At 39.2% G+C, this 27,238-nt stretch overlaps 1 protein-coding gene across 1 annotated transcript in view; it reads left to right on the top strand.

Moving 5' to 3' along the window:
- Window positions 1-27,238, top strand: part of SPOCK3 (SPARC (osteonectin), cwcv and kazal like domains proteoglycan 3) — a 109,717-nt gene that overhangs the window by 63,396 nt on the left and 19,083 nt on the right. The window contains exons 5-6 of the mRNA XM_083457462.1: window positions 7,489-7,615; window positions 15,781-15,895. Of these exons, the coding sequence (XP_083313588.1) occupies window positions 7,489-7,615; window positions 15,781-15,895 (242 nt within the window). The remainder of the gene's footprint in view (window positions 1-7,488; window positions 7,616-15,780; window positions 15,896-27,238) is intronic.

Here is a 27,238-nt window from a genome sequence, read left to right as displayed (position 1 = left end):
GTGGAACCCTAACCTGTAGTAGCCAGCAGAAACTAGTCCTCTTGGCTTTCTCAATTCCATCAGGTTTCCATTGTGCCCAATATATCTCTGCTCTCCTTTGACACCATGCAGCTTGAAGACTTCTGTCCTTAGCTTATATATGGCCTATCTCTCAATGTATTTGGAACATGCTGTACGTTTTTCTCTATGGGAAATACAAATTGAATGTGAAAATACATTAAGTCCTTTCAGATTCTGTTCATTCTGCTAGAAGGAACTTGTTTCATCTGATCCCACTCAAGTTTCTCAAATGACAAGATTCTCGAGTCTGATATTATTAAAGACTAGGCTCACTCTGAGCCCATACTGTCCAATTTGGTCTTATACCATTTTCATGATTTTCCCCACATTGACTTGCTTGTGTATTAAGAAATGCTGCTGCTGCTGGTAGGGTCATCTTCAGGTTCTCCCTCAGGGAGCTGTATATTATGTGGAGATGCAGAAGAGAACCTTTCCTGTTGTATCTCACTGGTTATAGAACACATTTCCCCCCAGAAGCTTGGGAAGTGCCAACAGTAAATTCTTTAAGCCATGAAATGAATATTTCATAAAAAATATTCATTCATTTTAAACAATACTTCAAAGAGATTTTAATGATTGTTTTGGAGGAATTATTGATAACGAATGCCCACAGTCTATGTAGTACTTTCCTGCTTATTTTTTCAGTACTTCAGCAGGTTAGCCAAAGTGAGAATGTCTGATATGCTACTTTGTCATTTCTTGATCCTCTTAAGCTGTAATGTGCAAATCAGAACATAATAGCAGAACTGTTCTTGTGGCTAGACTGTTTTTGAATACTTTGTTGTTCTTGTTTGAAATCAGGCCAGTGTATGAGGAAATGAAGAAATAATGCAACTACTAATGAAATAATAAGCATTAGGGTTATGTGACCCTCTCTGCTTTTATTTTTTATTTTTTTTTAGGGATCCTGATTCTGTCTGCCATTCTGCAACCAGTCTTTGAACTTAGTTGGCTTAAGCATTCGGGATGGAATGTGGGTTAAATCTTCACACAATTACTTTGTGTGTGAACATGTCCCCTAAAATGTGTGATGTAGTTGTACAGTGGTACCTCTGGTTACAGACGTGTCAGACTCCTCTAACCCAGAAATAGTACCTCGGGTTAAGAACTTTGCTTCAGGATGAGAATAGAAATCGTGTGGCGGTTGCGTGGCGGCAGCGGGAGGCCCCATTAGCTAAAGTGGTGCCTCAGGTTAAGAACAGTTTCAGGTTAGGAACGGACCTCCAGAATGAATTAAGTTCTTAACCCGAGGTACCACTGTACAGATTGTAGCTAGGCTTTTTTATTTTTTAAAAAATATGATTCGTACCTTCAGTCTTAAAATGCAGACCATCTCTTTCTCAAGGTAATCAAATTAGGATATGCTGAAAAATGGGTCATGTTATGATCCCCTGCTTTAAACTAAATAAAGAAACAAGAATGGGTTTCCCTGTCCTTGACCATTTCCAGTTATATGATAACACTATTGCTGTTCTCTCTTCCTTCCTTTCTTTTAAAGGCATGTCTTAGACAGATTGCACAGAAGTTGGAAATGAGGCTATTTAGAATGTCATCATTTTGCATTATAACCCTGCTCTCTGAAGAAGCCCAGCTGGTGCAGTTGAGCCCCTTCTTGGAATTTTTTAGTCTGATTCATTATTGTGATGTGTACTTGTGTACAGAAACATTTAATCATTCTTACGCTCCAAGCTCTATTGAATCTAGTGAAAGCTTTCTGTTTCTCTGCATAATTTGCGTTGCCAGTCTGCCAGCTTGGAAAAGTTTCAAGCTTGTTGCATTATCTATGTTTGTTTGCACAGGAAGTGATGCTGCACGTAGGCTTGAATTTACAGTAATTCTTTTGTAATGGGCTAATGAGCAGGACTACTTTATTCACAATGGTAACATTATATAGCTTTGATTAGTCCAATTACTGTGGAACTGTGCAATTGTGATGATTCTTACACTACCCTGCAAAGTACCCCCCTTCAAAAAGCAAAACAAAAAACCAACCCACGGGATTTGCTCTACTGTGCTTTAATTTTGCTTGACAAGAAAGCAGTTGGAAGAAGTAAAAGGCAAAAAGATCTGTGAATGTACTGGAGACTCTATATAGTGCAGCAGCTTATTTTATTTATTTATTTAAAAACAATATCACAATTAATGTATGGGATTGCTAGTTCTAGCTATTCTTTAGGGAACAAAATATAGTTCTTGGATAAGTATAACTGGTTGTGTAGCCACAATGGGGGACAGAGAGGGTAACTAGCTCTATTCTTTGATAGGCTTGCATGAGAGTTAAGCATCAAAAGGAAAATAGGACCCCACGGGCGAATTATTTTGTGCTTTTTTTCATTAATGATTTTCACTGATACTAATGGAAAATGGGCAGGATTGCATGAGAGAACTGAGATTGCCAACTTTTAGGTTCTGGGAGCTGGCAGGAACTGTTTGTAAGCTCTGTAAGGCTACACTGGTGGCACACAGAAGTGCTTTCAACAAAGGACCACCATTGACTGAAGCAAATTTTGGCTGGCTGCTGTGGCTATCTTGACTTCTATAATTTCTCACCTTGACCACCTACTTCAAGGGGCAAGATAGGCTCAAGTGTGAAGTGTCAGTGAGTGTACTTTTAAAAAGTTGGGATTCAAATATGTGTTCATGCAGTGGTGGTAAACAACGGTATTTCAACACTTTATTTTTTTGAGACAAAGCTTCTACCCCACAGTTTTTTCTAGTATGAGACATAGGGTGGGGAATACCATGAAATAAGCAAAAGAATATTAATGAGGTTGCATTGAGTTGGATCTGCTATTTTATACAGGGTGAGTCCTTTAAAAAAAGCCCCGTGGATACAGAGTACACATGTTCCACATGGTCTCCTTTAAAAGACTCACCCTGTACATATTGGTTGTGCATTTTAGCTTGCTTTTAATCTTGTTTTCACCCTTGTTAGTAATGTGTTCTTCTTTGTAAGTCGCTTTGAGTTCACTTTACTGAACAAAAACAACACATAAATAATAGTAAACATAATGAAAAACAGTAATTAAAAAAATTGTTGCCAGAGCAGAGAACAGTGGTCAAGGAAATCTAGATTATTAGCAGCAAAATTGACCAAAGATATCATTGGTTCAGCCTTCTCTAAAGTTCTCATTGAAGAGCCCAAGTCTGCATGTATTGCTGAAAGGTGTATTGCAGTAGCTTTCAACCAGTGTGCCATGGCACCCTAGGGTGCATTGAATGATGGTTGGGGTACTGTGGACAACACTGGCCTCTGTCCTTCTTTTCTTCCCTCCCTCCTCTGATGCCCTCTTGCATCTCTGCCTCCCAAAAGCTCTGCAGGTGAATGGTGACTCTGGGGCTGGCCAGGGGGTACTTCCCAGGCCCCTGTGAGGCAGTGTGAGAAGGCACCTCTCTTTGGCACAAGGGGGCAGATCAGAGATCAGGGGTGGCAGCTGCGGCTGCCCAGAAGACTCCAAAGGAGAGGGGAATGGGGAGGAGGCTGAGGGAACACTCCACAAGGGAGGATTCAAGAAGAAGGGGTGAGGAGCTTCCAGCTCTGCAGGCAAGGGGTGACATAACTGGGCTCCTAAGCCCCACAGGAGTGCCACAGAAAGAATGTAGTTGATCAAGAGATTTGTGGATCCAAAACCAATGCTCTAAGTCCTCCCAAGTTGAAAACCTCTGTTGCATTGTGATGGTTATACAGATCTCCCAGTATCTAGTCCTGATGAGGATCATGCCTTGTGGATGCTGGAAGAGGCAGGTTACTCAATGGTGTAGATTAGAGAAGGAGAAGTCTAACAGTCAAGAAGTGTATGTCCACTTCTTCAAGAAATTGTTTAAAGACGAGACATTTTGCCCCTGTCTGAGCTATTTATACTTCCTGAGCTTGTCTCCCCCAAAGCCCTGTCCCATTGCTGAAGACTGCAGATCCTTAAAGGGGCAGCTCACTACTCTAGAACCTCACACTCTGTGGCCTTTACATTGGTTTGCCAGGCATGCAGTGAATGGTGTCATCACAGGTTTGGCATGTGAGACCTGTGTTTGTATGTGCATGTGTGTGTGGTGGCTATGTCTGCTTGGTCTGCACTCACTGTTGGCACGTGATCAGCTGTCTTTGTGGTCCTGAAGTCATTCCTGCCACTTATTGTCTTAGAACATGTTTAAAAGTAAATTCTCCATCCTTTGCTGGAACCGTTGATCTACCCAGGATTTTCTCAAAAGTGCTTTTGTCCCCCACCACTGCCCCCTAGGCCCAGCCAAGTCCCAACTTAACACTTCCATTGCTGTTGGAAATAAGTGGCTATTCCTGTGTGAATTCTCTCCCCATGTTACTTCATCAGAAGGCTGCATCCTGGAGAGGTGATATGTTAGCAATCTTCAAATATCTTCAAGGGCTGTCACATGGAAAATGGAGCAAGCTTGCTTTGTGCTGCCCCACAGGATACGACCCAAACCAATGGGTTCAAATTACAAAAAAGGAGAGTCTAACTAAAAATTAAAAGCTCTTTCTGATTGTAAGAGTTCTTTGACGGTGGAACAAACTACCTTAGACGGTGGTGGACTTCATTGAAAGTTTTTAAACAGATAATCCCATCTCTGAGGGATTATTTAGCAGTAATTCCTGCAATGCTGTAGGATGGACTAGACAACCCTTTGGTTCCGAACTCTACCATTCTATGGTCCTATGATATGATTATGACCAAGCTAGTAATCCATCAATGGCTGAGATATATGGGAAATGTTGGGATAATGTATGATTCTTGATGTTAAGACAGGCGATCTACATCTCAGTAAAATAAGTGACACCCTTATAGAACTGTTTGTGAATGAGTAATCAAAACTGGTACAATGAAGTAGCTATTTGCTTGTTTTGCTCTTTCATCCAAATTTCTTTGGCTGCATTTGAATATTAAGTTTTCCTGATTATAATGCTAGCACATTCATTTTCTACTGCATTACGTGTTGCATTACACAACTGTTCCCATGCTGTATATTGATGGCAAAGAACTGAATAATAGTAATAGTAATAGTAATAGTAATTTATTATTTATACCCTGCCCATCTGGTATACCAGAATACTGCCCCAATTTTTGTCATATGATATTACAATACAAAACTTATTTCCCAGGTTAACTGGATTGCAAATGGATTTTACTGAAAGCAAATAACACAGAAACGAGTGCTAAACTTCAGCTACAATTGAGTTAGTTTTCCAGAGGTGGCTTCTGCATCATGTGAAAGATCACATGAAATGTGGAAATATCAGCAAGTAACAGAACATCAGGAAATTGGCATAGAATGCTGCCTGAATTGGCATGAAATAAGAAAAGCTGTCCTTTATGTGACTGCTACTTGATCATTTACCAGTGATCATGATCTTCTAACCATATGCAGTTTTTTTTTCATAATAAGCATTTCCTGCATTTGTGCAAAGCTTAGATTCTCCATCTCAGTGGTTTTTGGAGTTGTTGACAGGGTAGGCTAACCAGAGAAGGAAATAGACAACATGGTTGAAGAAGGTCTCATACTTATTGAAAGTTCTTTGGTGCCCTCTATAGCTTGGAATCCTAAAAATACTCTGTTTTAATGAGGTTCAGGTAAGATTGCCAGCTGGCCTGAAAAACAGACTGCCAGCTGTCCTGCTATTTCCCCTTTAGCTATCATTTGATATGTCCCCCTCCACCCACCATAAATAAATAAATAAATAAATAAATAAATAAATAAATAAATAAATACCAACTAACCAACCAACCAGATGAAGCTTTGGAAGTAAATATGATTACCTACTATTCATTGTGTAACAAACTGCTATTAAAGGGAGGGATACAAAGGCTAATTCAGGAGTTGGCAAGACATGGTTTAGTGTGATAAAACAAAGGCTTGTAAGACTTACTTGTCAATCTAAGAGTTACATTCAAGTATTCTTCATGAATTAAGGAAACTGTAATTGCCTTGCAACTTGGTCAATCTCCCCCCCCCCCCCCCGCCGTTAAATGTGTTCAAACAGTCCGCTCCCCATTGGACTCTTATTTGTTTGAAAACCTATTCAACTCAAAAAGCACACTGAATAAATAATAATCTAGTGTCTCTCCTTCAACTCAGTCTTCTGTGGCTTTTACCAAGGAAAATAAAATTGTAGCTTTCAATAATTAACCTTTAAAACGTCCTTTTCACTTTCCTAGTCCTTAAATTGTCTTTTGTGTTATAGAGGTTTTAACACACTAGATGATATTTTTCAATTACATTTTCAACACCACGTGTCATATCTCCCTCGTGCACTCTTGACTTTGTGTCTTCTTGACTTTGACTTCTTTCATGATCCCCCATCTGCTAAGAACAACTTTCTATTTTATGTTTGATTTATATAGTACAGTTTTATATGTTATGGCTCTGGAAAAAGACTTTCTTTTTATCAATGGCTCCATAGAGTCCACTATCTTGAAGTATTATAGAGTGCAATGCAGTTTCCTAATGGTTTAGTCCCATTAATACCAAGTACTATTGGTTTTGTAAGGATGTTATAAATTGCCCACCACTTGCAATTTTGAACTTCTTTATCTCCCAAGGTTGAATGTTCAACTTTCTTTAAGAGCTCTATGGCACCTTATTTAGCTGTCTGTGACACTTCTTTTAACCACCACTCCAAAAAAAATTGCAATTGTTTTGCAATTATGTTTATGTGTATGTAAAAATCATATGAATTAGAGGTTTCCCTACCGATTCACTCCCACATGCCTGAAATTCTGAAGAAAAATGGCATAATGAAAATATATGTAGATTTATGAAGCTCCAAATAAAACTAGACCACCCATTTCAAAACATTGTTTGGTGAATCCTCCTAAGTTGCAAAAAGCACTGAGACTTTCCATCCAGGATAACTGTGTATAAATTGTACAGAAGCTCCCTGCTCTCTCTGGTAGTGACCTGTCCAATCTTAAATAGACAGAATGCAGTGATGGGAAAGTACAGTGGTACCCCGTGTTACGTACTGTCCCCCTTACAAATGCTTCAGGTTACGCGCTCCACTAACCTGGAAATAGATGCCCCTTGTTGCAAACTTTGTCCTGGTATGTGAACGGAAGTTGTACTCCAGTGGTGTGGCAGCAGCAGGAGGCACCTCATGTTACGAGCGGTTTCCAGTTACGAACAGACAGAATTAAGTTCGTAACCAGAGGTACCACTGTAGTGCATTAGGAGACTGCAACATTTATTCTCTCCATATGTGGGACATATCGCTGATACTCAGAGTGCAATTAAATGTCTTACAATTGTCCAGGGAGGCAGTGGGGAAAATTGCACTTGAGTTTAAATGAGGCCAGTGAAATGTTATTCAGACAGTTTGTATGCTCACACAATTGTCAACCTTTTTTTAAAAAATGTATTTTCACAGGTTTTAAAAAACTTTTTATTGCTCACGATGCTACATGCTTTGTTTTCTTTCAGTATGAAGGAGGCTGGCTTAGGCCATAAACAATGGAGAGTTGGTCCCTTGTCATCAAAATGCAAGCAGTGTCCAGTGGTTTATACTAATCCTGTCTGTGGATCAGACGGCCATACTTATTCCTCTCAGGTATGAATAATGTCTGGGGTTTGTCCACCATCATTATATGTTATATAACATTCTACTGTCAAATATTATGTTCTGTATAGACAAGCTCTTCTAAATTTTATAAAACACACACAACCCATCCCCATTTCAAAAAATAAATGCCAAGAAATCACAGTATCATTTAATTCAATTAAACAAGTAAAATTGTCATTCAAAATCATGGGTTTTCAATCAAAGAAACGTGTATTAACAATTGGTATGGCAAATTTTTATAATATTATACTGATGATGCAGTACAACAGTGTCACTGGGAAAGACAAAAAAATACAAATGGTACAAAATGGTTCGAAATGGTACAAGAAACAAGGTGCATATATGGAAATATGGTGGTCATGTCATTTTGTACCACAGTTTTGTGGTACAATTACATATCAGACTATATATACTAGGACGGCTTTAGTCCTTTCAATAAATTGGAAGGAAGAAATGAGAAAGTGACAACTAAGGAACTAACAATATTTATGTTAATGGATGCTTGTAGGGAAATAATATAAAATGCAAACGCCAAAACTTTTGGATTTTAAGATAATCAAGAAATATGCCTAGATGAAAGAAGAAACGTCAAGATTAAACAGTTTCTAGCTAGATTAGCAACCATTTTCAATTAGTGGCCCAAACAACTTTTGTAGGGTTTGTTAAATCTGCAACCTTTAACTGCCTTTACCCAAGAGTATAGATGGCTTGCATGGATACAGGAATCAATACTACAGTCATACCATGGGTTACAGACGCTTCAGGTTGTGTGTATCCGGGTTGCGCACCGTGCCGAACCGGAAGTACCGGAATGGGTTACTTCCGGGTTTCGACGCTCGCGCATGTGCACACAAACTAAATTGCGCTTTGTGCATGCGCAGAGAAGCATCGAATCATGACCCGCGCATGCACAGACATGGTGCTGTGGGTTGTGAATGCTTCAGGTTGCAAACGTGCCTCCCTCACAGATCACGTTCGCAACCCAGGCATCCACTGTACATGCAAGCAAGGGAAAAGGCAGGACAGGACAGGACAACTTGGTCATATCACTTCTAATTATGTTTAGTAATATAACTGAAGGGAACATGAGGAAATTATGGTTATTCTGGGAACTGCATGGAGGACCACAAATCTTATCTGGGGGATTCTAGTTCATCACCTTACAAAGACAGCTTGAAAGCAGAAGCAAGGCAGATAACAGCAAATTCTTAATCTAACCCCCTCATCATTTCCTGCAGTAATTAATTTGCACATTAAAGTTCACACCTAAGCTTCCTGTTTGTTTGCCTATCCTGGTAAAGATGTATGCCTTCAAATACCCATTTAAACCACATAATGTTGGCTTATAAACCCATGGTTATTTTGCAGGGATGTCAATTTTGAAACTGACATTAAGGACAAATATTTTTGTTCACCCCAGGCAAAGCTTATTTTTATTATATTGTAAAGCTTCAGTAAGAGTTTGGCATTGTTGTATGATATACTGTAGCAACTCTCCTTCACTTGTTACAGTATGTGTTTATCAGCGACTTCTGCAAATTGTGTGATACTTTGAATACATGTCACTAAACTGTGTCGGTCTTGTAAAAATAATTTCTGCAGCACTATAGAGGTTGCTATGGGATTTCCATGTTATGCTTTCAGATATACTAAATCCATGGTATTTGGTCAGAATATCATAGGATTTATAACAAATGAATTGTATGAATGATAGTTCCAAAAATCTGAGCAAATAATAGAGATTGTTACCTATGAGGCATTACGATGAAAAAAAGCTTTGAATATCAAATGCAGAAGTTAGGATTCTTGTGATATTGTCTATTAACAAACAAATATTTGTCAACACACACACCCTCCATTGCAGATCATGCTTAAATCTTTAAATTATCTAGCATTTGTTCCTAATCCCTCTTTCATTCTGCATTCACACTACACAGTATTCTCAGCATCCAACGATAATGTTTTTGTCTGGAAATTTTTAGGGTAGACTTTGCCTAATTCAATCAATATCTGATTTGGCATGTTTACATGGGCACCTGCAAGAATGTTTCAGGGTGTGGGAAAGGTAGAACAATGAAGGTCATTTCTCATCAGAAATGAGAAGAATTGTACCTATACTTTTTGTCTTATATTTGAAAGCAAACAAATGCTAGAAAATAACTCTTTGTAAAAAATGAAAGATGGGAACCTAGGGAATATGGCTCATTGGGAGGGGAGGTAGTAGCCCCTTGCATAGTTGTTTGATTTACTCTAGTTTTGCTTACTGCATGTATGCTGTTTTAATTTTATACAGTTTATAAACAAATATCTGAACATTTCTTCAGTAGTCCAAATTAGTTTAATGGAAAAACTTGATTAGATTAAAAGAAAAGGAAAGTACACTTGAGTGCACACTCATCAAGGAACTACACAAACTGATAAGTCTGTGATGGTCTCTCAGAGAATTGTGTCCTAGCAATCATGAATGTTTAGGTCCTTTATGCAAACATCCTCCACAATGATGTTTAGGTCAGGAAAATGATCTCGGATGGTGCTATGGTGCACCCAGCTCTGCCACTTTGTATGCACCTGCAATTGCTTCAACTTTGGGGAGAGGATGCTACTTCAGTGCACTGAATCCATGATAGGTCAACCATTTTTTATCATTATTCTTTATTAAATTTATATACCACCCTTCACTCAAATATCATCAGGACACTTCTTCACAAGATAAAAATACAGAACATAGAACTATGTTTTTTCAGCATGTATTCAGAAAAGCACCTTTGCCTGAGATACATGAATCATGCATTTATCATCAGGACTCAAGGACAAGAGGAACTTGAGAAGTTCCACCAGGACTTGAACAACCTTCACCCCCTCCATCACCAGTCCACAAAGCAGGCGAAATATCTTAACTCTATTGTGCAACTACATCATGGGCTAAAAGCACTACCTACTAACTGCTTCAAAAATCTACATGTTTCAAGCATCTACCCAGAACTCACCAAAAATCAATTCTCTTCAGCCAAGTCCTACAATACAGTTCCATCTTTCTTGGATTGCCAAAGACATACACCACAAGGCTTTAATTCAGGCATTTTTAAAACTACAATACCCACTCATTGAAATGAAAAAGCAGATCAACAAGGCCAGACTGGTGCCCATGAATAATCAATTACAGGGCAGAAACAAGACCAAAGGTGACAGAACACCCTTTGTTCCTAGCTAAAGCCATTCCATCATATTGTCAGTGATCTACATCCCTCTCGGAAGCCTAACTCACAAACAACCACCTAACTAAAAATAACTACTTACCTGTGACAGCAGGCTACATAACAGTGACACAAAGACCACAGGAAACCTATATGCCAGCTCTGGATCTATACTGCTGTTATGTTAAATGGAGAAAATATAATTTAGTGCAAAGGAAAGTGGCACAAAGGTGGATGTTGGGAAACAAGTATCAACAGAACTATGGAAACAGTAAATTTGAGATGTTGTGCTGGAAAAAAAATACTGCAGATGTGGAAAGCTAGAGATAAATATTTTGAGAATATACATTATGCCTTTATAAACTTTGTTAATGGGGAGACCAGAGCTGAATGTCTATGGAGACTTCTGGATATTTATTCAGAAATATTTCAGAGATTAGACTTGATTAGTTATATTAGTTTTGTTTTTGTTTCTTTCTGTAATTTATTTGTATTTAAACTGCCAGAAACATTTTTTCAAAGAAAAAAACTGTCTCCATATGTACTCAAACGACACCATTACTGGATCTAATAATGTCATTCAAGGGTTCATTCATTGTCTATTATGACATATGTTGTCTTCTCCAAACAATGCTATTCTCTATTCTACATAACTCAGTCACGACACAAAGGAATAAATTATCATACATCTGATGTCAGAGAGTGCAATATTCAAAAATTAGCAGAACATTTAACCCCACCTACAGCACACTCTGTCACTGGTCCTAAGGCGCTCTTACAGCACAACGAAGAGGAGCATTCAAAGGGAAATTCCCACACGAAACTGTTGAACAGCCTTTTACCATACTTAGCCTGTACAGTTATTAATTTGCTAATCTATATCAGGATGTTTCACATTTATGTTTTACCATGATTAGTTCTCAGTTTCCATCTGACCCTCATTGCTAACACACACACACTTATAGCTTCCAGAATAATATTCTACACGTCTGATAAAGTGAAGAATTAGAGCACAAAAGCTTATGCCACAATAAATTTCTTGATTATTAAGGTGCCACAAAACTTTGTTCTTAGTGTGCGTGGACAATAAAATTATGCACTAGGGAATATTAGAAAAGGGACTCAAATTAATTTTGTCAGGATTGCAATGTTCATGCCCAAGTCTATGCTGATAAGGGAGGACTATGGCCTTCATCGTCACATTGTGGGATTCTCAGATGTATCTGGTTGCCCACTGTGGGAAGCAGTTTGCTGTGCTAGAGGGACCTCTGATCTGATCCTTTCCAGTTCTAATGTTCACACAGGGACCTTGGCAATATGCCACCCGGTGCAAAGCTATGGATGCCATCCCCTGGGGGAGTCCTATAGCTCTTCTACCACTTTCCCAAACCCTGGTAAGTACTTGCCCAGCTTTGGGAAGGTAGAAGGACTCTAGGTCCCTGTTAAGAGTCCTCACGCCTCCTTCCTGAAACTGGGCAAGTTCTTCCCAGGCTTTGAGAAGGCTTAGGGCTTGCTGATCAGAAGGTCAGCGGTTTGAATCCCCGTGACAGGGTGAGCTCTCGTTGCTCTGTCCCAGCTCCTGCCAACCTAGCAGTTTGAAAGCATGTCAAAGTGCAAGTAGATAAATAGGTACCGCTCCGTCGGGAAGGTAAATGGCGTTTCTGTGCACTGCTCTGGTTCACCAGAAGCAGCTTAGTCATGCTGGCCACATGACCCAGAAGCTATATGCCGGCTCCCTTGGCCAATAAAGCGAGATGAAAGCCACAACCCCAGAATCGTTCGCGACTGGACCTAACAGTCAGGGATCCCTTTATCCTTTACCTAACCCAATAGAAGTATTCATTTCTAATCATATCACACACAGGTGTCATATGAATGCTAAAAATGTATGGGAAATGCTGCATCTTCTGCAGGCAATGTTAAGCACGAAGCCTTGCTTAACAAATATTCATAAATCAGAGATAATTGTGAAATTGGTCCAATCAGCAATTGTGTGCATTTTTGTGATTTGCTCACAGTTTTAGAAATGTTTTAATATGTCTTGCAATATCTTTGGTTTTTTGAAGTGTACATAGCACAATAGTGCAGAAATAATGATTTCACCCATTTCTTCCTTTCTAACAGCAAATTCATTTATATTCCACAAAGTAAGAAATTTTTTGAAATCGTTTCTTATTTGTAACATAAATATTAGCTTTAGATTCCCACATCATCAGCCTATTTTGTTAGGTAATACATACCCAGTCAGTCATCTATCATGCTTTTGTCATACCCCAAAGTTAGGACTTATCAAACCTAAATGTGTGTGTGTGTGTGTGTGTGTGTGTGTGTGTGTAAGAGAATGAATTACCCATTCTGAAGCCTGCATATGTCTCCACTGGTTTTAATGGGAATTCTTGAAATGGCCACTGAAACTTTGTACTTTGGAGAGTTCTAGGTTTTGAGTCTACCCATAGCATATTTGTTTTAGTGGCTGTATAATCCACTGGGAAAAGGCTAAACCAAATTTTTGTGTGCCTTTTGGGCTTTTCTATATATGTGGGACGCGGGTGGCGCTGTGGGTAAAACCTCAGCGCCTAGGACATGCCGATCGCATGGTCAGCGGTTCGAATCCCCGCGGCGGGGTGCGCTCCCATCGTTCGGTCCCAGCGCCTGCCAACCTAGCAGTTCGAAAGCACCCCCGGGTGCAAGTAGATAAATAGGGACCGCTTACCAGCGGGAAGGTAAACGGCGTTCCATGTGCTGCGCTGGCTCGCCAGATGCAGCTTGTCACGCTGGCCACGTGACCCAGAAGTGTCTGCGGACAGCGCTGGCCTATAGAGTGAGATGAGCGCACAACCCTAGAGTCTGTCAAGACTGGCCCGTACGGGCAGGGGTACCTTTACCTTTACCTATATATGTTACATTTTCAATGGCTGCAGTCCTATGCACATTTTCTTGGGAGAAAGTGCAATTGAACTCTTCCAAGAAGACATGAAAGGTATTTCACTGTAATTGCATCTATACCATTTGTGAGTGGATTAATCATGTCAGTGTTTAATAGAGTGAAATATTGCAGTGTGAAAAGTAAAGGAGTACATACATGACTCGATATTTTAGTTTTTAACCCAAGTAAAACAATTTGCTAACCTTTTCTTTTTCAAAGCAGCAAAAAGTAGTGTGTCTGATTATGTGTGTTGTTTTGCATTTTCCTCACAATTAAATACTAATGAGCATGCCCTTTATGTGATATTTTAGTTCACTTATAACTTTATAAATATTTCAACCTTGGATAATTGAGTAAATTGAACTTGATGAATTAGCAATGCAATCAGTGGATGTTGTTTAGGAAAAGAGAATGCATCAAAAAGTCAAATTACAATGCATCTCTTATGGTACCAGAAGACATTTTAAGCAAATTATTTATTTAAAAAAACTTGTAGAGTGAGGAGGAAGAAAGTAACATAAATTTTATCACTATATTCCATAAGATAAATTCAACAACCTGAATCGACTGCAATATAGAGAGCAGATGAAAAAAAATTGCTATACATTTCCCCCTAAATCAAAAATAATCTTTAAAAAACCCTTAAAAAAATAAAAAATTAACATTTCCAAGCAGATTTCTCATTCCTCTACTCTCCATGCAATACTGCATGCTCACTAAAATATTTTCTGGATCATTTCCCAACCATTAAAAGCAGATTTGGGGGAATATATAGGGGATTGCAAAGGGAAGTAGGAGAAGCCTTGTTGCACAAATCTGTTCTGCTCACAAACATTCACAATTAGATATTATCCAATATACTTAACATATGCAATATACTTTTAACTGTTAACATTAGCCTGGAAATGAAAGAGTTCTCAAATGCATCACAGTTTAGAACACACTAATGCCGAATGACAGGATAAGAATGCTTTCTGACCACCTTGCTTCCTCAACTTTTCCCTTCGTTATAGCATCTTGTAGCTAAGAAAGTAAGCTGTGAACTAACAGTTTCAGATTTAGTTCTTAGCTCTGCCATGAACCTTAGGCAAACTACACCTTCTCAGCCCCCAACCCCATCTGCAGTACAGTGGTGCCTCGCAAGACAAAATTAATTCATTCTGCGAGTTTTTTCGTCTTGTGAATTTTTTCATCTTGCGAAGCACCACTGTGCATTGATGGTTTCCCATAGAAATGTATTGACGGTTTTAAGAAAAAGGCACAAGACGTTTTCATCTTGCGAAGCAAGCCCATAGGGAAATTCGTCTTGCGAAGCAACTCAAAAAACAAAAAACTCTTTCGTCTTGCGAGTTTTTCATCTTACGAGGCATTCGTCTTGCGAGGTACCACTGTATAGGCTATTGCTGATTTGCCTTACAAGGTTATTGTAGGAATAATTGAGATTACACATGTGTGGCACTTTGGGTGCTTGAAAGAACTATGTAAATGCATACTATGGGGTCATCGTAGAAAACAATCAAGTCAGCTGGAGAGTGGCAAGAAATATGCCAAAGCAAATACAAACAGGGTTTGTACGCACTGTAAAGTGTGGCATCAGTCATTCTTTGTTTTGTAAAAAAAATAGTTACCAAGGCTGAGAAGTTCTCTTTAGTCAAAGGCACATATTTTTTTAGCACCGAGATGGGGAACCTGTGGTCTTCCAGATATTGCTAGACTCCCAAATGTCATCAGCCCCAGTCAACATTGCCCAATAGGGATGATGAGAGTTGAGGTTCAGCAACATAGAGGGTCACAGGTTCTGCACACCTGCTTTTGTAAAGATGTCCTATTTTTCCACATCATGGCTCTTAATGAATTACAGCACTTATCAACACGATCCATTCAGATGGGTGGCTTTTGTAGTCCTTTGTAATCACAAATAGAAAGTGACTAACAGGTAACCCTAATCTCTTTCAAAATACTTAATGGACTAGAATTTACAAAAAATGTAAATGATGCTTACACTGAAGATTGTCGATCTCTCTCTATTGCAGTGCAAACTAGAATATCAAGCCTGTGTCTTAGGAAAACAGATCTCAGTGAAATGCGAAGGACATTGCCCTTGCCCTTCAGATAAATCCACAAGTGAAGGCAGAAACAATAGAAGGGGTAAGTACTGGCACTTATATTAGGTCTGTCAGTGGTGATTTCTTCACTTATACCCTTGCATGTGGAAAAGCACTGTGACTCTTTGTTTTAAGGTAGTTTACAAAAAAGATATGATAGTACAACACTGTTTCTTTAATGATTTTGACTACCTTCCTGCTAACACTGGGCTTGACATAAAACTTGACATGTTTATAAAGACCAAACCCTGAACACTCCAGGGGTTTTGTGTTCAGGTTTGATATAGGAGATCTGTGATTGAGGCTTCTGATGATGTTTGTTTTACTAATTAGCCATACTTTGAGGATTGGGGAAATAGTGCTCTGGGAGACAGTACTTGTAGACAATTCTCTGCACAATTACTTACATGAACTGTAGAGCTGAGCTTCATTGTCAACTGGCTCTAAAATAGAGCATTTTAAAGAATTTCAGCACACTTTGATATTCCTTCAGATGTCAAGGAAATAAACAACTATCTGACTTTTAGAAGACATCTGAAGACAGCCCTATTTACGGACGTTTTTAATATTTGATGTTTTAATGTTTGATGCTTTTAATATTCTGTTGGGAGCTGCCCAGAGATTATTATTATTCCTTTAAAAATTGCAATTGAAACAAAAATTTTTTATCGTGGGCTTAGTGACTGGGTTTGGACATTTCACTTATCTATCACCCTCCATATTAATCACCCATACAATATGAATTCTTCTTCTTCTTCTTCTTCTTCTTCTTCTTCTTCTTCTTCTTCTTCGGCCTGCACCAAAGCCATTTTGGAGGGTACAGTTTAACGATATTTTGTAGTAACTCACTTTGTGCTGGTATATTCAGGCTTTCCCAGCGGGGGTTCAGGGCATGCAATAGATAACTAGCTGCACTCTATATACAGTTGTACCTTGGAAGTCAAACAGAATCCATTCTGGAAGTCCGTTCGACTTCCAAAACGTTTGGAAACCAAAGCATGGCTTCTGATTGGCTGCAGGAAGCTCCAGATGTTTGACTTCTGAAAATCATTCGAAAACTGGAACACTCCCTTCCGGTTTTTGATCGTTTCGGAGCTGAAACATACAAGTTCCAAGGCGCTCTGCAACCAAGCTACAACTGTACCACCATTTTGGGTTTTGCTCTAATTGGTAGATCATTCCATGTACATCCTGCAAGTGTGAACGTTCTGGAACATAGAATTCTTGCTACGAAAGTATGGGTAGGGTTGAAGGCTAGAAAGTTGGGGATGTGCAGTGATGAGTATAGGGGCTGATGCCATCTGTTCTGTAAGTGCTTATTTCTATGTGGCAGAGTAGGCTGTACTTCCTCACTGGAAAGGGAACATTTTTACTTTACTCTAAATGACTAGAAGAAATAATTGTTGGCTGTCAAGCTCAGACAAAATTTGTCGACCTCTGGCTGAAACCTATGTTGAGTAGGTCAGCAGTGCAGCCTGAAAAATACAAACCAATATACATGCTGGAACTTGTAATGACAGTCTCCCAGTTTGTAGTTTAATTTTATTATCCAAAGTGGTATCTTTATGCAGATATATTTGTTCCTTAAATTGCGTGGAAATTCCTTCTTTTATATATACAATGTAAAAGAAACATACCTGGGCTATTGTGTAATAGTTAGGACTGTGACACACAAACACACCTCTCTGATCCAGCTTACCCAGACATTGCCCGACCCGGATCCAATCCTGGATCAAATCTGGGATAGGGCCAATGTTTCATTGAGAGTTTTTAGAACCTGGCAGGCACCATCACCTTCAGCTTGTGCATGTTTAGTAAAGGTAAAGGTACCCCTGCCCGTACGGGCCAGTCTTGCCAGACTCTAGGGTTGTGCGCTCATCTCACTCTATAGGCCGAGAGCCAGCGCTGTCCGCAGACACTTCTGGGTCATGTGGCCAGCATGACAAGCTGCATCTGGCGAGCCAGCGCAGCACACGGAAACGCTGTTTACCTTCCCGTCGGAGCGGTCCCTATTTATCTACTTGCACCCGGAGGTGCTTTCGAACTGCTAGGTTGGCAGGCGCTGGGACCAAACGATGGGAGTGCACCCCGCCGCGGGGATTCGAACTGCCGACCATGCGATCGGCAAGTCCTAGGCGCTGAGGTTTTACCCACAGCGCCACCCACGTCCCTGCTGTGCATGTTTAGTGTACTGAAATTCTCTCCATCTTCTAGGCTTTGGTTTATTGAAGTGGGGTGGGGCTGGAAAATGCATGCTCCTTATTGGTTGAAAAGACGTTTTGCTGTATAGCTGGCAGTCACTGTTTTTCCCCTAATATCCTAATATTTTCCTAATTTCCTAAGTACAGAAATTGTAATGTTGCTTTATAAGGAGCGAGGGAGCAATTATATTTATGTGTGCAATTCCATATAAGTTGTGGCTTTCTAGATTGACAGTTCCTTTTTAAAACAAAAACCTTTTAAATGAAGCATTCTGCTACTATATACCTGAAACAGAAAACCAATGTTCAAGCAGAGGCAGAATTTCTGTTCATTGATTACAGTATTTGTTGCTCACTTCACAGTAGTTTTTAAACAGTTTTGCAAAGGGATCGGAACTGTAAGATGTATGTTTAGCAATGCGTTTGCTTTGCTAAGATGTTATATCCTTTTTATAAACTGTTGCTTTTTCTAGTTTCTTTCTTTTTCAGAATATCTGAGAGAAAAAGAAACGTGAAGGATGATGCAAACCTTGTCTCTGCTGGCTGTTCAGCTTTGCTCAATAAATGTGACAGCTCTAATTATAGTAGAATTACTTCTGAAAATGTGTCCAACCTGTTCCACAGCCTTATGCCACATTAACCTTTACAATTAACTGCAGTCTTCTTGTCATTTGTAAAGAAATAAATAGCTGATAATTTGCAAAAAAGAAAGAGAATTAAAAAAAAACCTTTATCCTGAAATGAGCTGCATTCCTCCCTGTTTATTTTCCCACAAATAAACAGTCTTGTCAGGGCAGCTACCATATTCTTCGCTCTATAAGACGCACCCGACCATAAGACACACCTAGTTTTAGAGGAGGAGAACAAGAGAGAGAAAATTCTCTCCCTTTCTGCACAGTGCCTCTCCAGCAAAGTGGGAGGAGAAATGGAAGGGGCTCTGTTTCTCCTCCCACTTCGCTGAAGGAGCTCTGTGCAGCACCCCTTCAGAGAAACGGGGCCCCTTCTGTTTCTCCTCCCGCTTCGCTGAAGGGGCGCTGTGCATAGAGGGAAAGCTGTGCAGCATCTCTCCAGCGAAGCGAAGTCAGAACAGCAAGAGAGATGGCTGCGCAGCAAAGCAGTGATACCTCTTCTGTTCTGGCTTCTGGGATAGCCATGCCAACCCTCTTCAGGGCAGGGGGAGTGTTCCTCCCTTTGCCCTGAAAAGGCTTCACGCGGCTATCCCTGAAGCCAGGAGAGCAAGAGGGATCAGTGCGCACCGGGCAGACATCGGCCAGCCCCACAAGCTCGGGGGACAGCAGTGCCGCCATCCCGCTGTTCCTCAACCTGGTTCGGTTTCCCCGACCTGGTTTGGGGGGGGAATAAAGGAATCCCCCCCCTTTATTTCCCCCCCAAAAAACTAGGTGCGTCCTATGGGACAAAAAATACGGTATATAGTTTGTATATATTGTATTATTGTATATGGCTTTGTAGGTCGATGCTGATTGTTCAATAAAGTTCTATTTTTAAAAAAGATTATAGACTGATGTGTCAGTCCAAGTTTAAAAGGTGAATTTCTGGTTCGATCAAACTAGTAAACAACAACAACAACAACAACAGCAACAAAACTAGGTCAGTGTGAAACTTCCACAGAGAGAGCCAGACCTTTGCAATCCCAGTGCACCTATCGGCATCATTTATGTGGCGTTAATACTATATAGACAAATGAATTCTGACATTTAATTCAAATTGGGCCCTTACCAGGCTCATTGTAAACTATTAGTTCAGCAATGTTGCAATGTGTAGCAGATTTGAAATTATGATTATCATCTATCTACTACACAATGCAGCTGTGAAGCATACATTTTCTTTAGCATCCAACAAGGATGAGGAACCCTTCTTCCCTTTCTGGGGTTGCATTCCCACAGCATTAATCCCACTCTCTCCCCCCACCCCTGCACTTTTTGCTCCATGTCACCACATGAAATTAAGCAGAGCGCTGTAGGTTCCCCCCACCCCTTGCCTACAAACTTTTGTTCAATGTCAATTTATGTTGATCAAGTTCAGTTGTGTCCCATTGTATTGTCTGGGAGTCTTCTTGCATTGATGAGAATAAATGTTTTACATTTAATTATGTTTTATTGTTATTAGTAATTATTATTAATACTAACAGAATATAAAATACATATAATATTAACAACAGATTGTGTTTGTGTCAATTTTTGGTACATAAAGTAATTTGTATTCCGTAATACAATTCATTACATTTTCCTGTTTTCAAGTAGTCTGCAGGTTTTTATTTTTATATTGTACTTAATTTTTAATATCGGGGACAAAAGGTGTTTGGCACTGTGACTTTGTACTGATGCAAACTGCACATGAGCTTTTGTTCAGGACTGGTGGCTTCTAATGTATTCATTCCATTACTCTATTTTTAAATTATAGCTTTTCACAGCATCCCACTTCTATGTTTTATGATCTTGATAATCAGATTCTGGACTATAGCAGTAATTAACAATTTCTTATTTCTTAGTAGCTTAACTACCTTGTATCTCATTTTCTGCATGATAATTCTGTAATGGAGAGTGCTATTGTTTTAATTAGCACTTTTATTGGCTTTGTGATTCTTACATCAAACATATAATTTTATTAAGATACTGGGACAATCATTTTAGCAATACCTATTTTTAAAATTTAAATCATTATTGTTTTAAATAGAAGAAATGTAATATGATATATAAAATTAAATTGATTATGCAATAATAGTTTTATTATTACAGTACATCTGTATACAAATGTTGTTTCCCATTCATGCCCAAGATTGCTATACATTGAAAGCTGTAATGGCGTCATGTTTTGTTTTTTCTTATTCCGTATGATCCATGAATTTTTATGATCCTCTTATGAGAGCCAGTGTGGTGTAGTGGTTAAGAGCGGTAGACTCGTAATCTGGTGAACCGGGTTCGTGTCTCCGCTCCTCCACATGCAGCTGCTGGGTGACCTAGGGCTAGTCACACTTCTCTGAAGTCTCTCAGCCCCACTCACCTCACAGAGTGTTTGTTGTGGGCGAGGAAGGGAAAGGAGAATGCTAGCCGCTTTGAGACTCCCTAGGGTAGTGATAAAGCGGGATATCAAATCCAAACTCTTCTTCTCTTTTAAAACTATCTTGTTTGTGTGCACCACCACATGCTGTGGTCGTGATCCCATTGTTTTACTGTGTCCTATTGAAGAAGTATTTTTTTTTTGTATGTATGTCCTGACTTTTTCAGCATTTTGCTTACGTAGATGACCCTGAGTTCTAAGATTATGAGAAAGGAACAACAACAAAAGTCTATTCATTTTTTCTATAAATAACCACACATAATTATATAAACCTCTGTCATGGTACCTTCTTGCATGTCTTTTTTTCTCTCTAAACTCAAATGCCCCAAACAATGTAGCCTTTGCTCACAGAGAAATTGTTCCAACCTTTCTGGTCCCATGATATACTTAGCTAGCTCTGTAAATTTTTTTGAGGTGCAGTATTTCATATAACTGGAATCTTAAATAAATTATAGAATATTAAAACTGTTTGCTTTAACTGCAAATGGTGTAATTGGTTTTATTGTGTTTATTATTGTTGTTTCCATATATTGACTGATGCATACTGATGAAAGATCTTGAAGTGGTTTGAAAGCTCTGTAAATGGTAACTTGAGTTAAAATATTTGTTAAACCACACTTCTTCAAAATATGCCAGACAGTGTAGAAAAGTTGGAATAAAAACTAATTTGCAACATATAAATACAACATAAAGCCAACAAATAAACATAACAAGATACCAAACAAAGACAAATTAAAACCCAAGTAACTAAAGAGCAAACTGAAACAAAGCAAAATAATCTAAAATGATAACATTCCTGGGCAAATATGAAAAACTTCACTGATCCCTAAAAGCTTGCAATGTCTGTATACTTCATCGGTATTTCAAAGTCAAGGCCACTGCAGAAAAGGCTTTCTTCCCTGTAGAAACATGTATATTTACAGAACATATACAGGGTGTCTGCAGAAGAACTGAAGACATGAACAACCTGGTGTAATATGCTCCATAAAATATTCAGATCCCAAGACTTTTTGGATTTTTAAATCCAGTTTAAAGTTCAAATTAGGTTTGGAAGTGAATAGACAACCCGTGTAGATCTTTTGAAATATGTGTGATATGAACAACTTTGGATGTGCCCATCAAAATTCTAGCAGCTAAGTTCTGTACTAATTTGAAGTTACAGGTCATTTTTTGAAGTCCAGACCAGTTGTAACTCAACTGGAAGATGTAGTCAAACTAAAAAGCTACCAGTACAGGGATCACCATACCTAAGCCATCACTACCAAGGTATCAGCACAGCTGGCAACCCATTTGAAGCTGGTAAAGGGCACTTGAAGCCACTGACACCTCCTGGACCTCATGTGCCAGTGCAGTATCAAGAGGAACCCCCAAAAGACATATCCATAAAATCCTACCCAAAGCAGCAGAAACACTATTTCCTGAACCCAGGAGCCGCCTACCCCCCTGCTCACCTTGTCAGAATCAGCAGTGATGGGGTCAGCTGCTTTAAATAGATGTCAGTGTAGGTCTGTGGAAATTAAATAGATATGGTTCTGTGGTTTTGGATTTCGGTGTTAAATTTTATGGCAAACCACTGCTATATTTCACTGTCAATGTCTCAGATCCTATATACTTGTAGCAAGCTTTTTCTTCAAACATAGATCATTATGTAGCCAAAATGACAGCAGTTATACACAGTCTTGAGGAAACCCCAAGATTTGCAGAAGTATACAAAATTGTTCTTGAATGGGGGCAGGCAAGCTGGATATGGGCTGAGCATGCTCAGAGGGCATGAAATACTGATTGACTGCTGTAGAGGGAGGGAGGGAGGGAGGCAGGGAGGGAGGGAGAAGGGAATTGCATATCCTGGTTACAGGTATGTTTGCCTGGCTGAATATCTGAAATCCCAAACTGGAGGAGGGAGGAAAATGGATTGGAGTATCCTGGATTAAGGGCATGGCTGGCTGGCTGGCTGGCTGGAATACTGAGCAGGAGTTCTGTCCTATAAGACTAGAGCTAGAACCTAATAGTTCAGTTAATCCTTATTTTTTTAAATTGTTTTGCTAGTAATGTCAGCTTTAACCTGGATACTAAGCCACGGTTGCAGCCATAAAACCAAATAACAACTTTTTCCAAAATAGTTTGTTCTTCTCTGAGATTACGCTAGAGACTTTTTATACTTTTGCCTTTGTAGCAGGATTAGCCCTTATCTGGATTTAGGGGCAGATGAAAGCTTTTAAGCAGGTTTATGTGCCTGTTATGTTTGTCAGGAAATTTCATTATTTTCACCTATCTTATCCGTTGGAGGTGTTGATCATTCCTAGTAGTTATCCTTATAGAATTCAGGAGGAATGTATTTAAAGGATATCCCAGAGGTCACAATTCATTCTGTTTTGCTCAGTCACTTTATTCCTAAAAGCAGCCTTTCTTCAAATAAAAATGGGGAAACTGCATGCACCTCTTAACAAAGCCCAGGCTGAATTTACAAAGCTTGGAAACACAAAAGGAAACAGAATAATTTTTCTGTATTCTTTTCTTTTGAAGCAGTTAAAACACTGGAAACATACAACATGAGAAAGCTTCAAAAGAGCAGTGCAGAGGACAGATTTTTCAATAACATTTCTGCCTTTGAAAAGTTTTCTACTGAACAGCAGATATAGTTGTCTGAATCCATACGTTTGTTTGGCTCCTTCTCATTTACAAACTATCTCACAACCCAAGTAGCCTTTGCTCTGAAGGAGAGGAGACAACAACACAACTTTTATTTTAATACAAGTAATCCTGTACATTGATAGAATTAATTCAATGATACAGTTTAGGGTGCTAAGCATCCGGGGATGTGGAGAATGTAATAAGCAACCAGTACTTAGACTGGTTAGACTGGCACTTAAATATACTGGATGATCTTACTCACCACATAGTATTCTGGAAGACTGTCATTGCTGTGACATTTGTGCTATTCCCTGGCTAACCTAAAGGCAATGCATGGTGTAAATGCCTCTTGCCATCACCCTATCATCTCTTACAGAATGAGTCCACTGTACTATGGCTGCCGCAAGTTAAAATGAATAATGTGTATCAGGATAATCACTAGGATCAAAGGCAAATGGGCTACCGAGAATACAATATTCTTTGCTGGCTGATATATATTTTCCAAGTAAACTCAGAAATACATTTTTTGAGGATTGGAAGTTTGTCATGAGAGCCTATCTGGTGGATAGCCTCAGAGCTAAAGATTAAACATGAATACACAGCCAGCTGGTGATGAACCTACCTGTTCACTACCAGAGTCATGTCAGGATTCACTGAACATTTTGTCAAAAATAACAGTGTTTATAACACTAAATGTGCTATAAACTGGCCAGAGAGACAAATACTTAAAAATACTGAGTAAGAATTCAGATGTTAAATAGCTTCCTGCTTATATCAGGTTATGTTTCACTTTAAATATGTTCTCTGGGTGATAGCCACTGTTTTGCAGTGGAATGCACTGGTGAGATGGAATGTCCCCTGAATCTCCTCTGGAATGGTACCCATTCACGTGGAGCAGACTTTTATCAGGCAAGGGAAGTCCTGATTCATGGAAGTCTGTTCCGATGACACAGTTGGATATTGACCTCTGTCCAATAAGGCGTGCTTTCTCAAACCAGGAACAAGTGACGTACCCTCATGCTCCCTTCTTCCCTTGCACACACGACTTTTCACTACCTGGTTTGGAGGGAGCCTTAAAACATAAGTTCCCCAGTTCATAATGAGAAACTGCTATTAAATAAAGGAGAATTGTCTTCACAGCGGTACATATTGTGCTTATGGAAAAACTCATCACCTATATGTGCTGAGGGAAGAAGCGGAATCTGAAGACTCTGCAAACTTTTGGTGGACTTTTATATCTCAGTAATGGTCCCTATCTCAAAATAATCCCAGCTAAGTGCCAATTTATTTGGAAGTACCTTTTAAGTGGTATTCTTTTTTGTTTCTTTGTTTCAACTGCAGCTTACCTTGCTAGTTTGGTTTCCCAAACCAGGAGTGTTGGCCAGGGGGAGAGAGCAGGACTTTCAATCATAATAAGTCATCTTTTTCTTTTTTTTAAAGTAACCATAGGATGGTGCATGGGTTTTGTGTTTCATTGTGCTTCCTGTATAACTGTACAAGCAGTGTATGATTACTAAGATGTCCATGGCAGTTAGTGGTACAGTCAAACTCATAGACAAGGTGTATGAGACTCTTATAGTTCCTTATTCACTACCTACATGTTTGCTTGCCTCTGTGCTTGCCTCTGTTGTCTATGCATTCTTATCATTGGAGTCAAATTTAAAGTACTATTTATCCATTTCTGAGACTAAATCCCTTTAACTTGTCAAGGGGTCAAGGCATGACAAAATTGTGCAGTGGTGTTGATGCAACATTGCTATAGTAGTGGGTTTGCTTTTTAGAGATTTTCTACATACTGTTTTCATAAAGGAGATGAAAGTTGTATGCAATTGGCATTGTGCCACAATACATCAAAAATGTATGGAGTTATTTGCATGATAGCTGCTGCATTACTTACAAGCTAGCATAACAGGCAACAAGAAATGATCTTTATCATATTAGAATGCAAAACACTACATTATGAAAAAAATGAGAATATCTTTAGCAGCATTATCAAAATACACTTGGATATTACAGAAAAAAGTTGAAACATGTATTTCTTTAGGCATCAGCTCTTGACAGATTATTTTCAGACTTTTCCTGACAAAGTGCTGATGTCATCATTGACAGTTTAATCAGTCTCAGTTTCATGAATCTTGTAAGTAGTACAGAGTAGTGATGCAGTTATTAGAGGAAATAGATGTTGCTAGTCTAAGATGCAATGGGAAAAGAGGCTCACGGTTGATGACATTTGACAGTTCCTTTCAGCTAAAGGCAATGGAGCTGATAATCAACACATCCAGTTAGTTCAAATATCTTTCATACTTTATGAATAACAAGCAAATTTATGGCTGAATAGATTACTGCCTAGCAGCTCATTGTCCATGTGTGTGTGTTTTCCATGGAAAAATTATTCGTCAATGTGACACTAAAACGGCTTGATATAAAAACGTTTTAACAGGGAAGCCAATAATTTGTTTTCAAATATGTAAGCAGTATAATGGTTTTACTGTCAATCTTATGATTATTAATAGCTGCATTCAGAATACAGTTTTGGATGAAACTATAATTAACAATCCTTGAGGAAACATTAATGGTGCGATCTATGCAATGGTTGCTGGTATTAATGCCGTTAGAAAATGGAGCATAGTTTTAGGCATCCTACATGTACCTTAGGTTTCTTTCTGTGGAAGATATAAAACCTTACATCACATAAATTCTCTGTATACAGTCTAAGCATGAGATGGACGTTCACAACACTCCCAAGAGCTTCTGCTTCACATTTAGTCTTCTAGGGGACCCACAATGCTCTAGCACTGGATTTATCACAGAAAGTAAGCCAGGCCTCTTATTTCTTGCTGACTGAGTTTCAGGACTGCCAATCTTTTGTTCTCTTCCATACACAGACATATTGATGGCAACATCTTTATCCAAGGAATGGGGGAAAGAAAGGCATGCCCCCTTCCAGAAGAATCACCATATGTTTAGTTTCTGTGGCAGGACATTGGCCCCAGCTTACATAACAAAGTAGATACTTAACAGACCTGGCCAGGGCAACACTTCAGCAGCCTCCTGTTCTGCAGAAAAGTCACACAAATATATTTCCCAAGAGCACATTTAGTCCAGTTCAACACACACACACACACACACACACCCATTACAATATCACAAGGTGGTTGACTTTTACTACTTTGGAGAGTTGTTGTGGCTTGGCTCCCTTTCTTCCATTGTGAGTCAGATTTGAAAGCCTGACAAATCCCATAATGCTTTGTGATGTGTTTGCTATAAGTATTATAAATCCCATAATGCAGTGCAGCTTAGGAAAACATGGACCTGCTAAATTCTGATAGCCAGACATTCCAGAGAAACTGATGCTTATGAATGAGTAGGTCTTGAAGCAGTAGTACTCCAGTGTGAGGACATAGTCTTAAATCCGAGTATAACTAAAGCTTCCGTCTTATTTACACTTAAGCATAAATCCCCTTGATACCAGTGAG

This window comes from Podarcis tiliguerta, assembly GCF_965153285.1.
Source record: "Podarcis tiliguerta genome assembly, chromosome: 9".
Taxonomy (NCBI): domain Eukaryota; kingdom Metazoa; phylum Chordata; class Lepidosauria; order Squamata; family Lacertidae; genus Podarcis; species Podarcis tiliguerta.
This window is presented reverse-complemented; position numbering and strand designations above follow the sequence as displayed.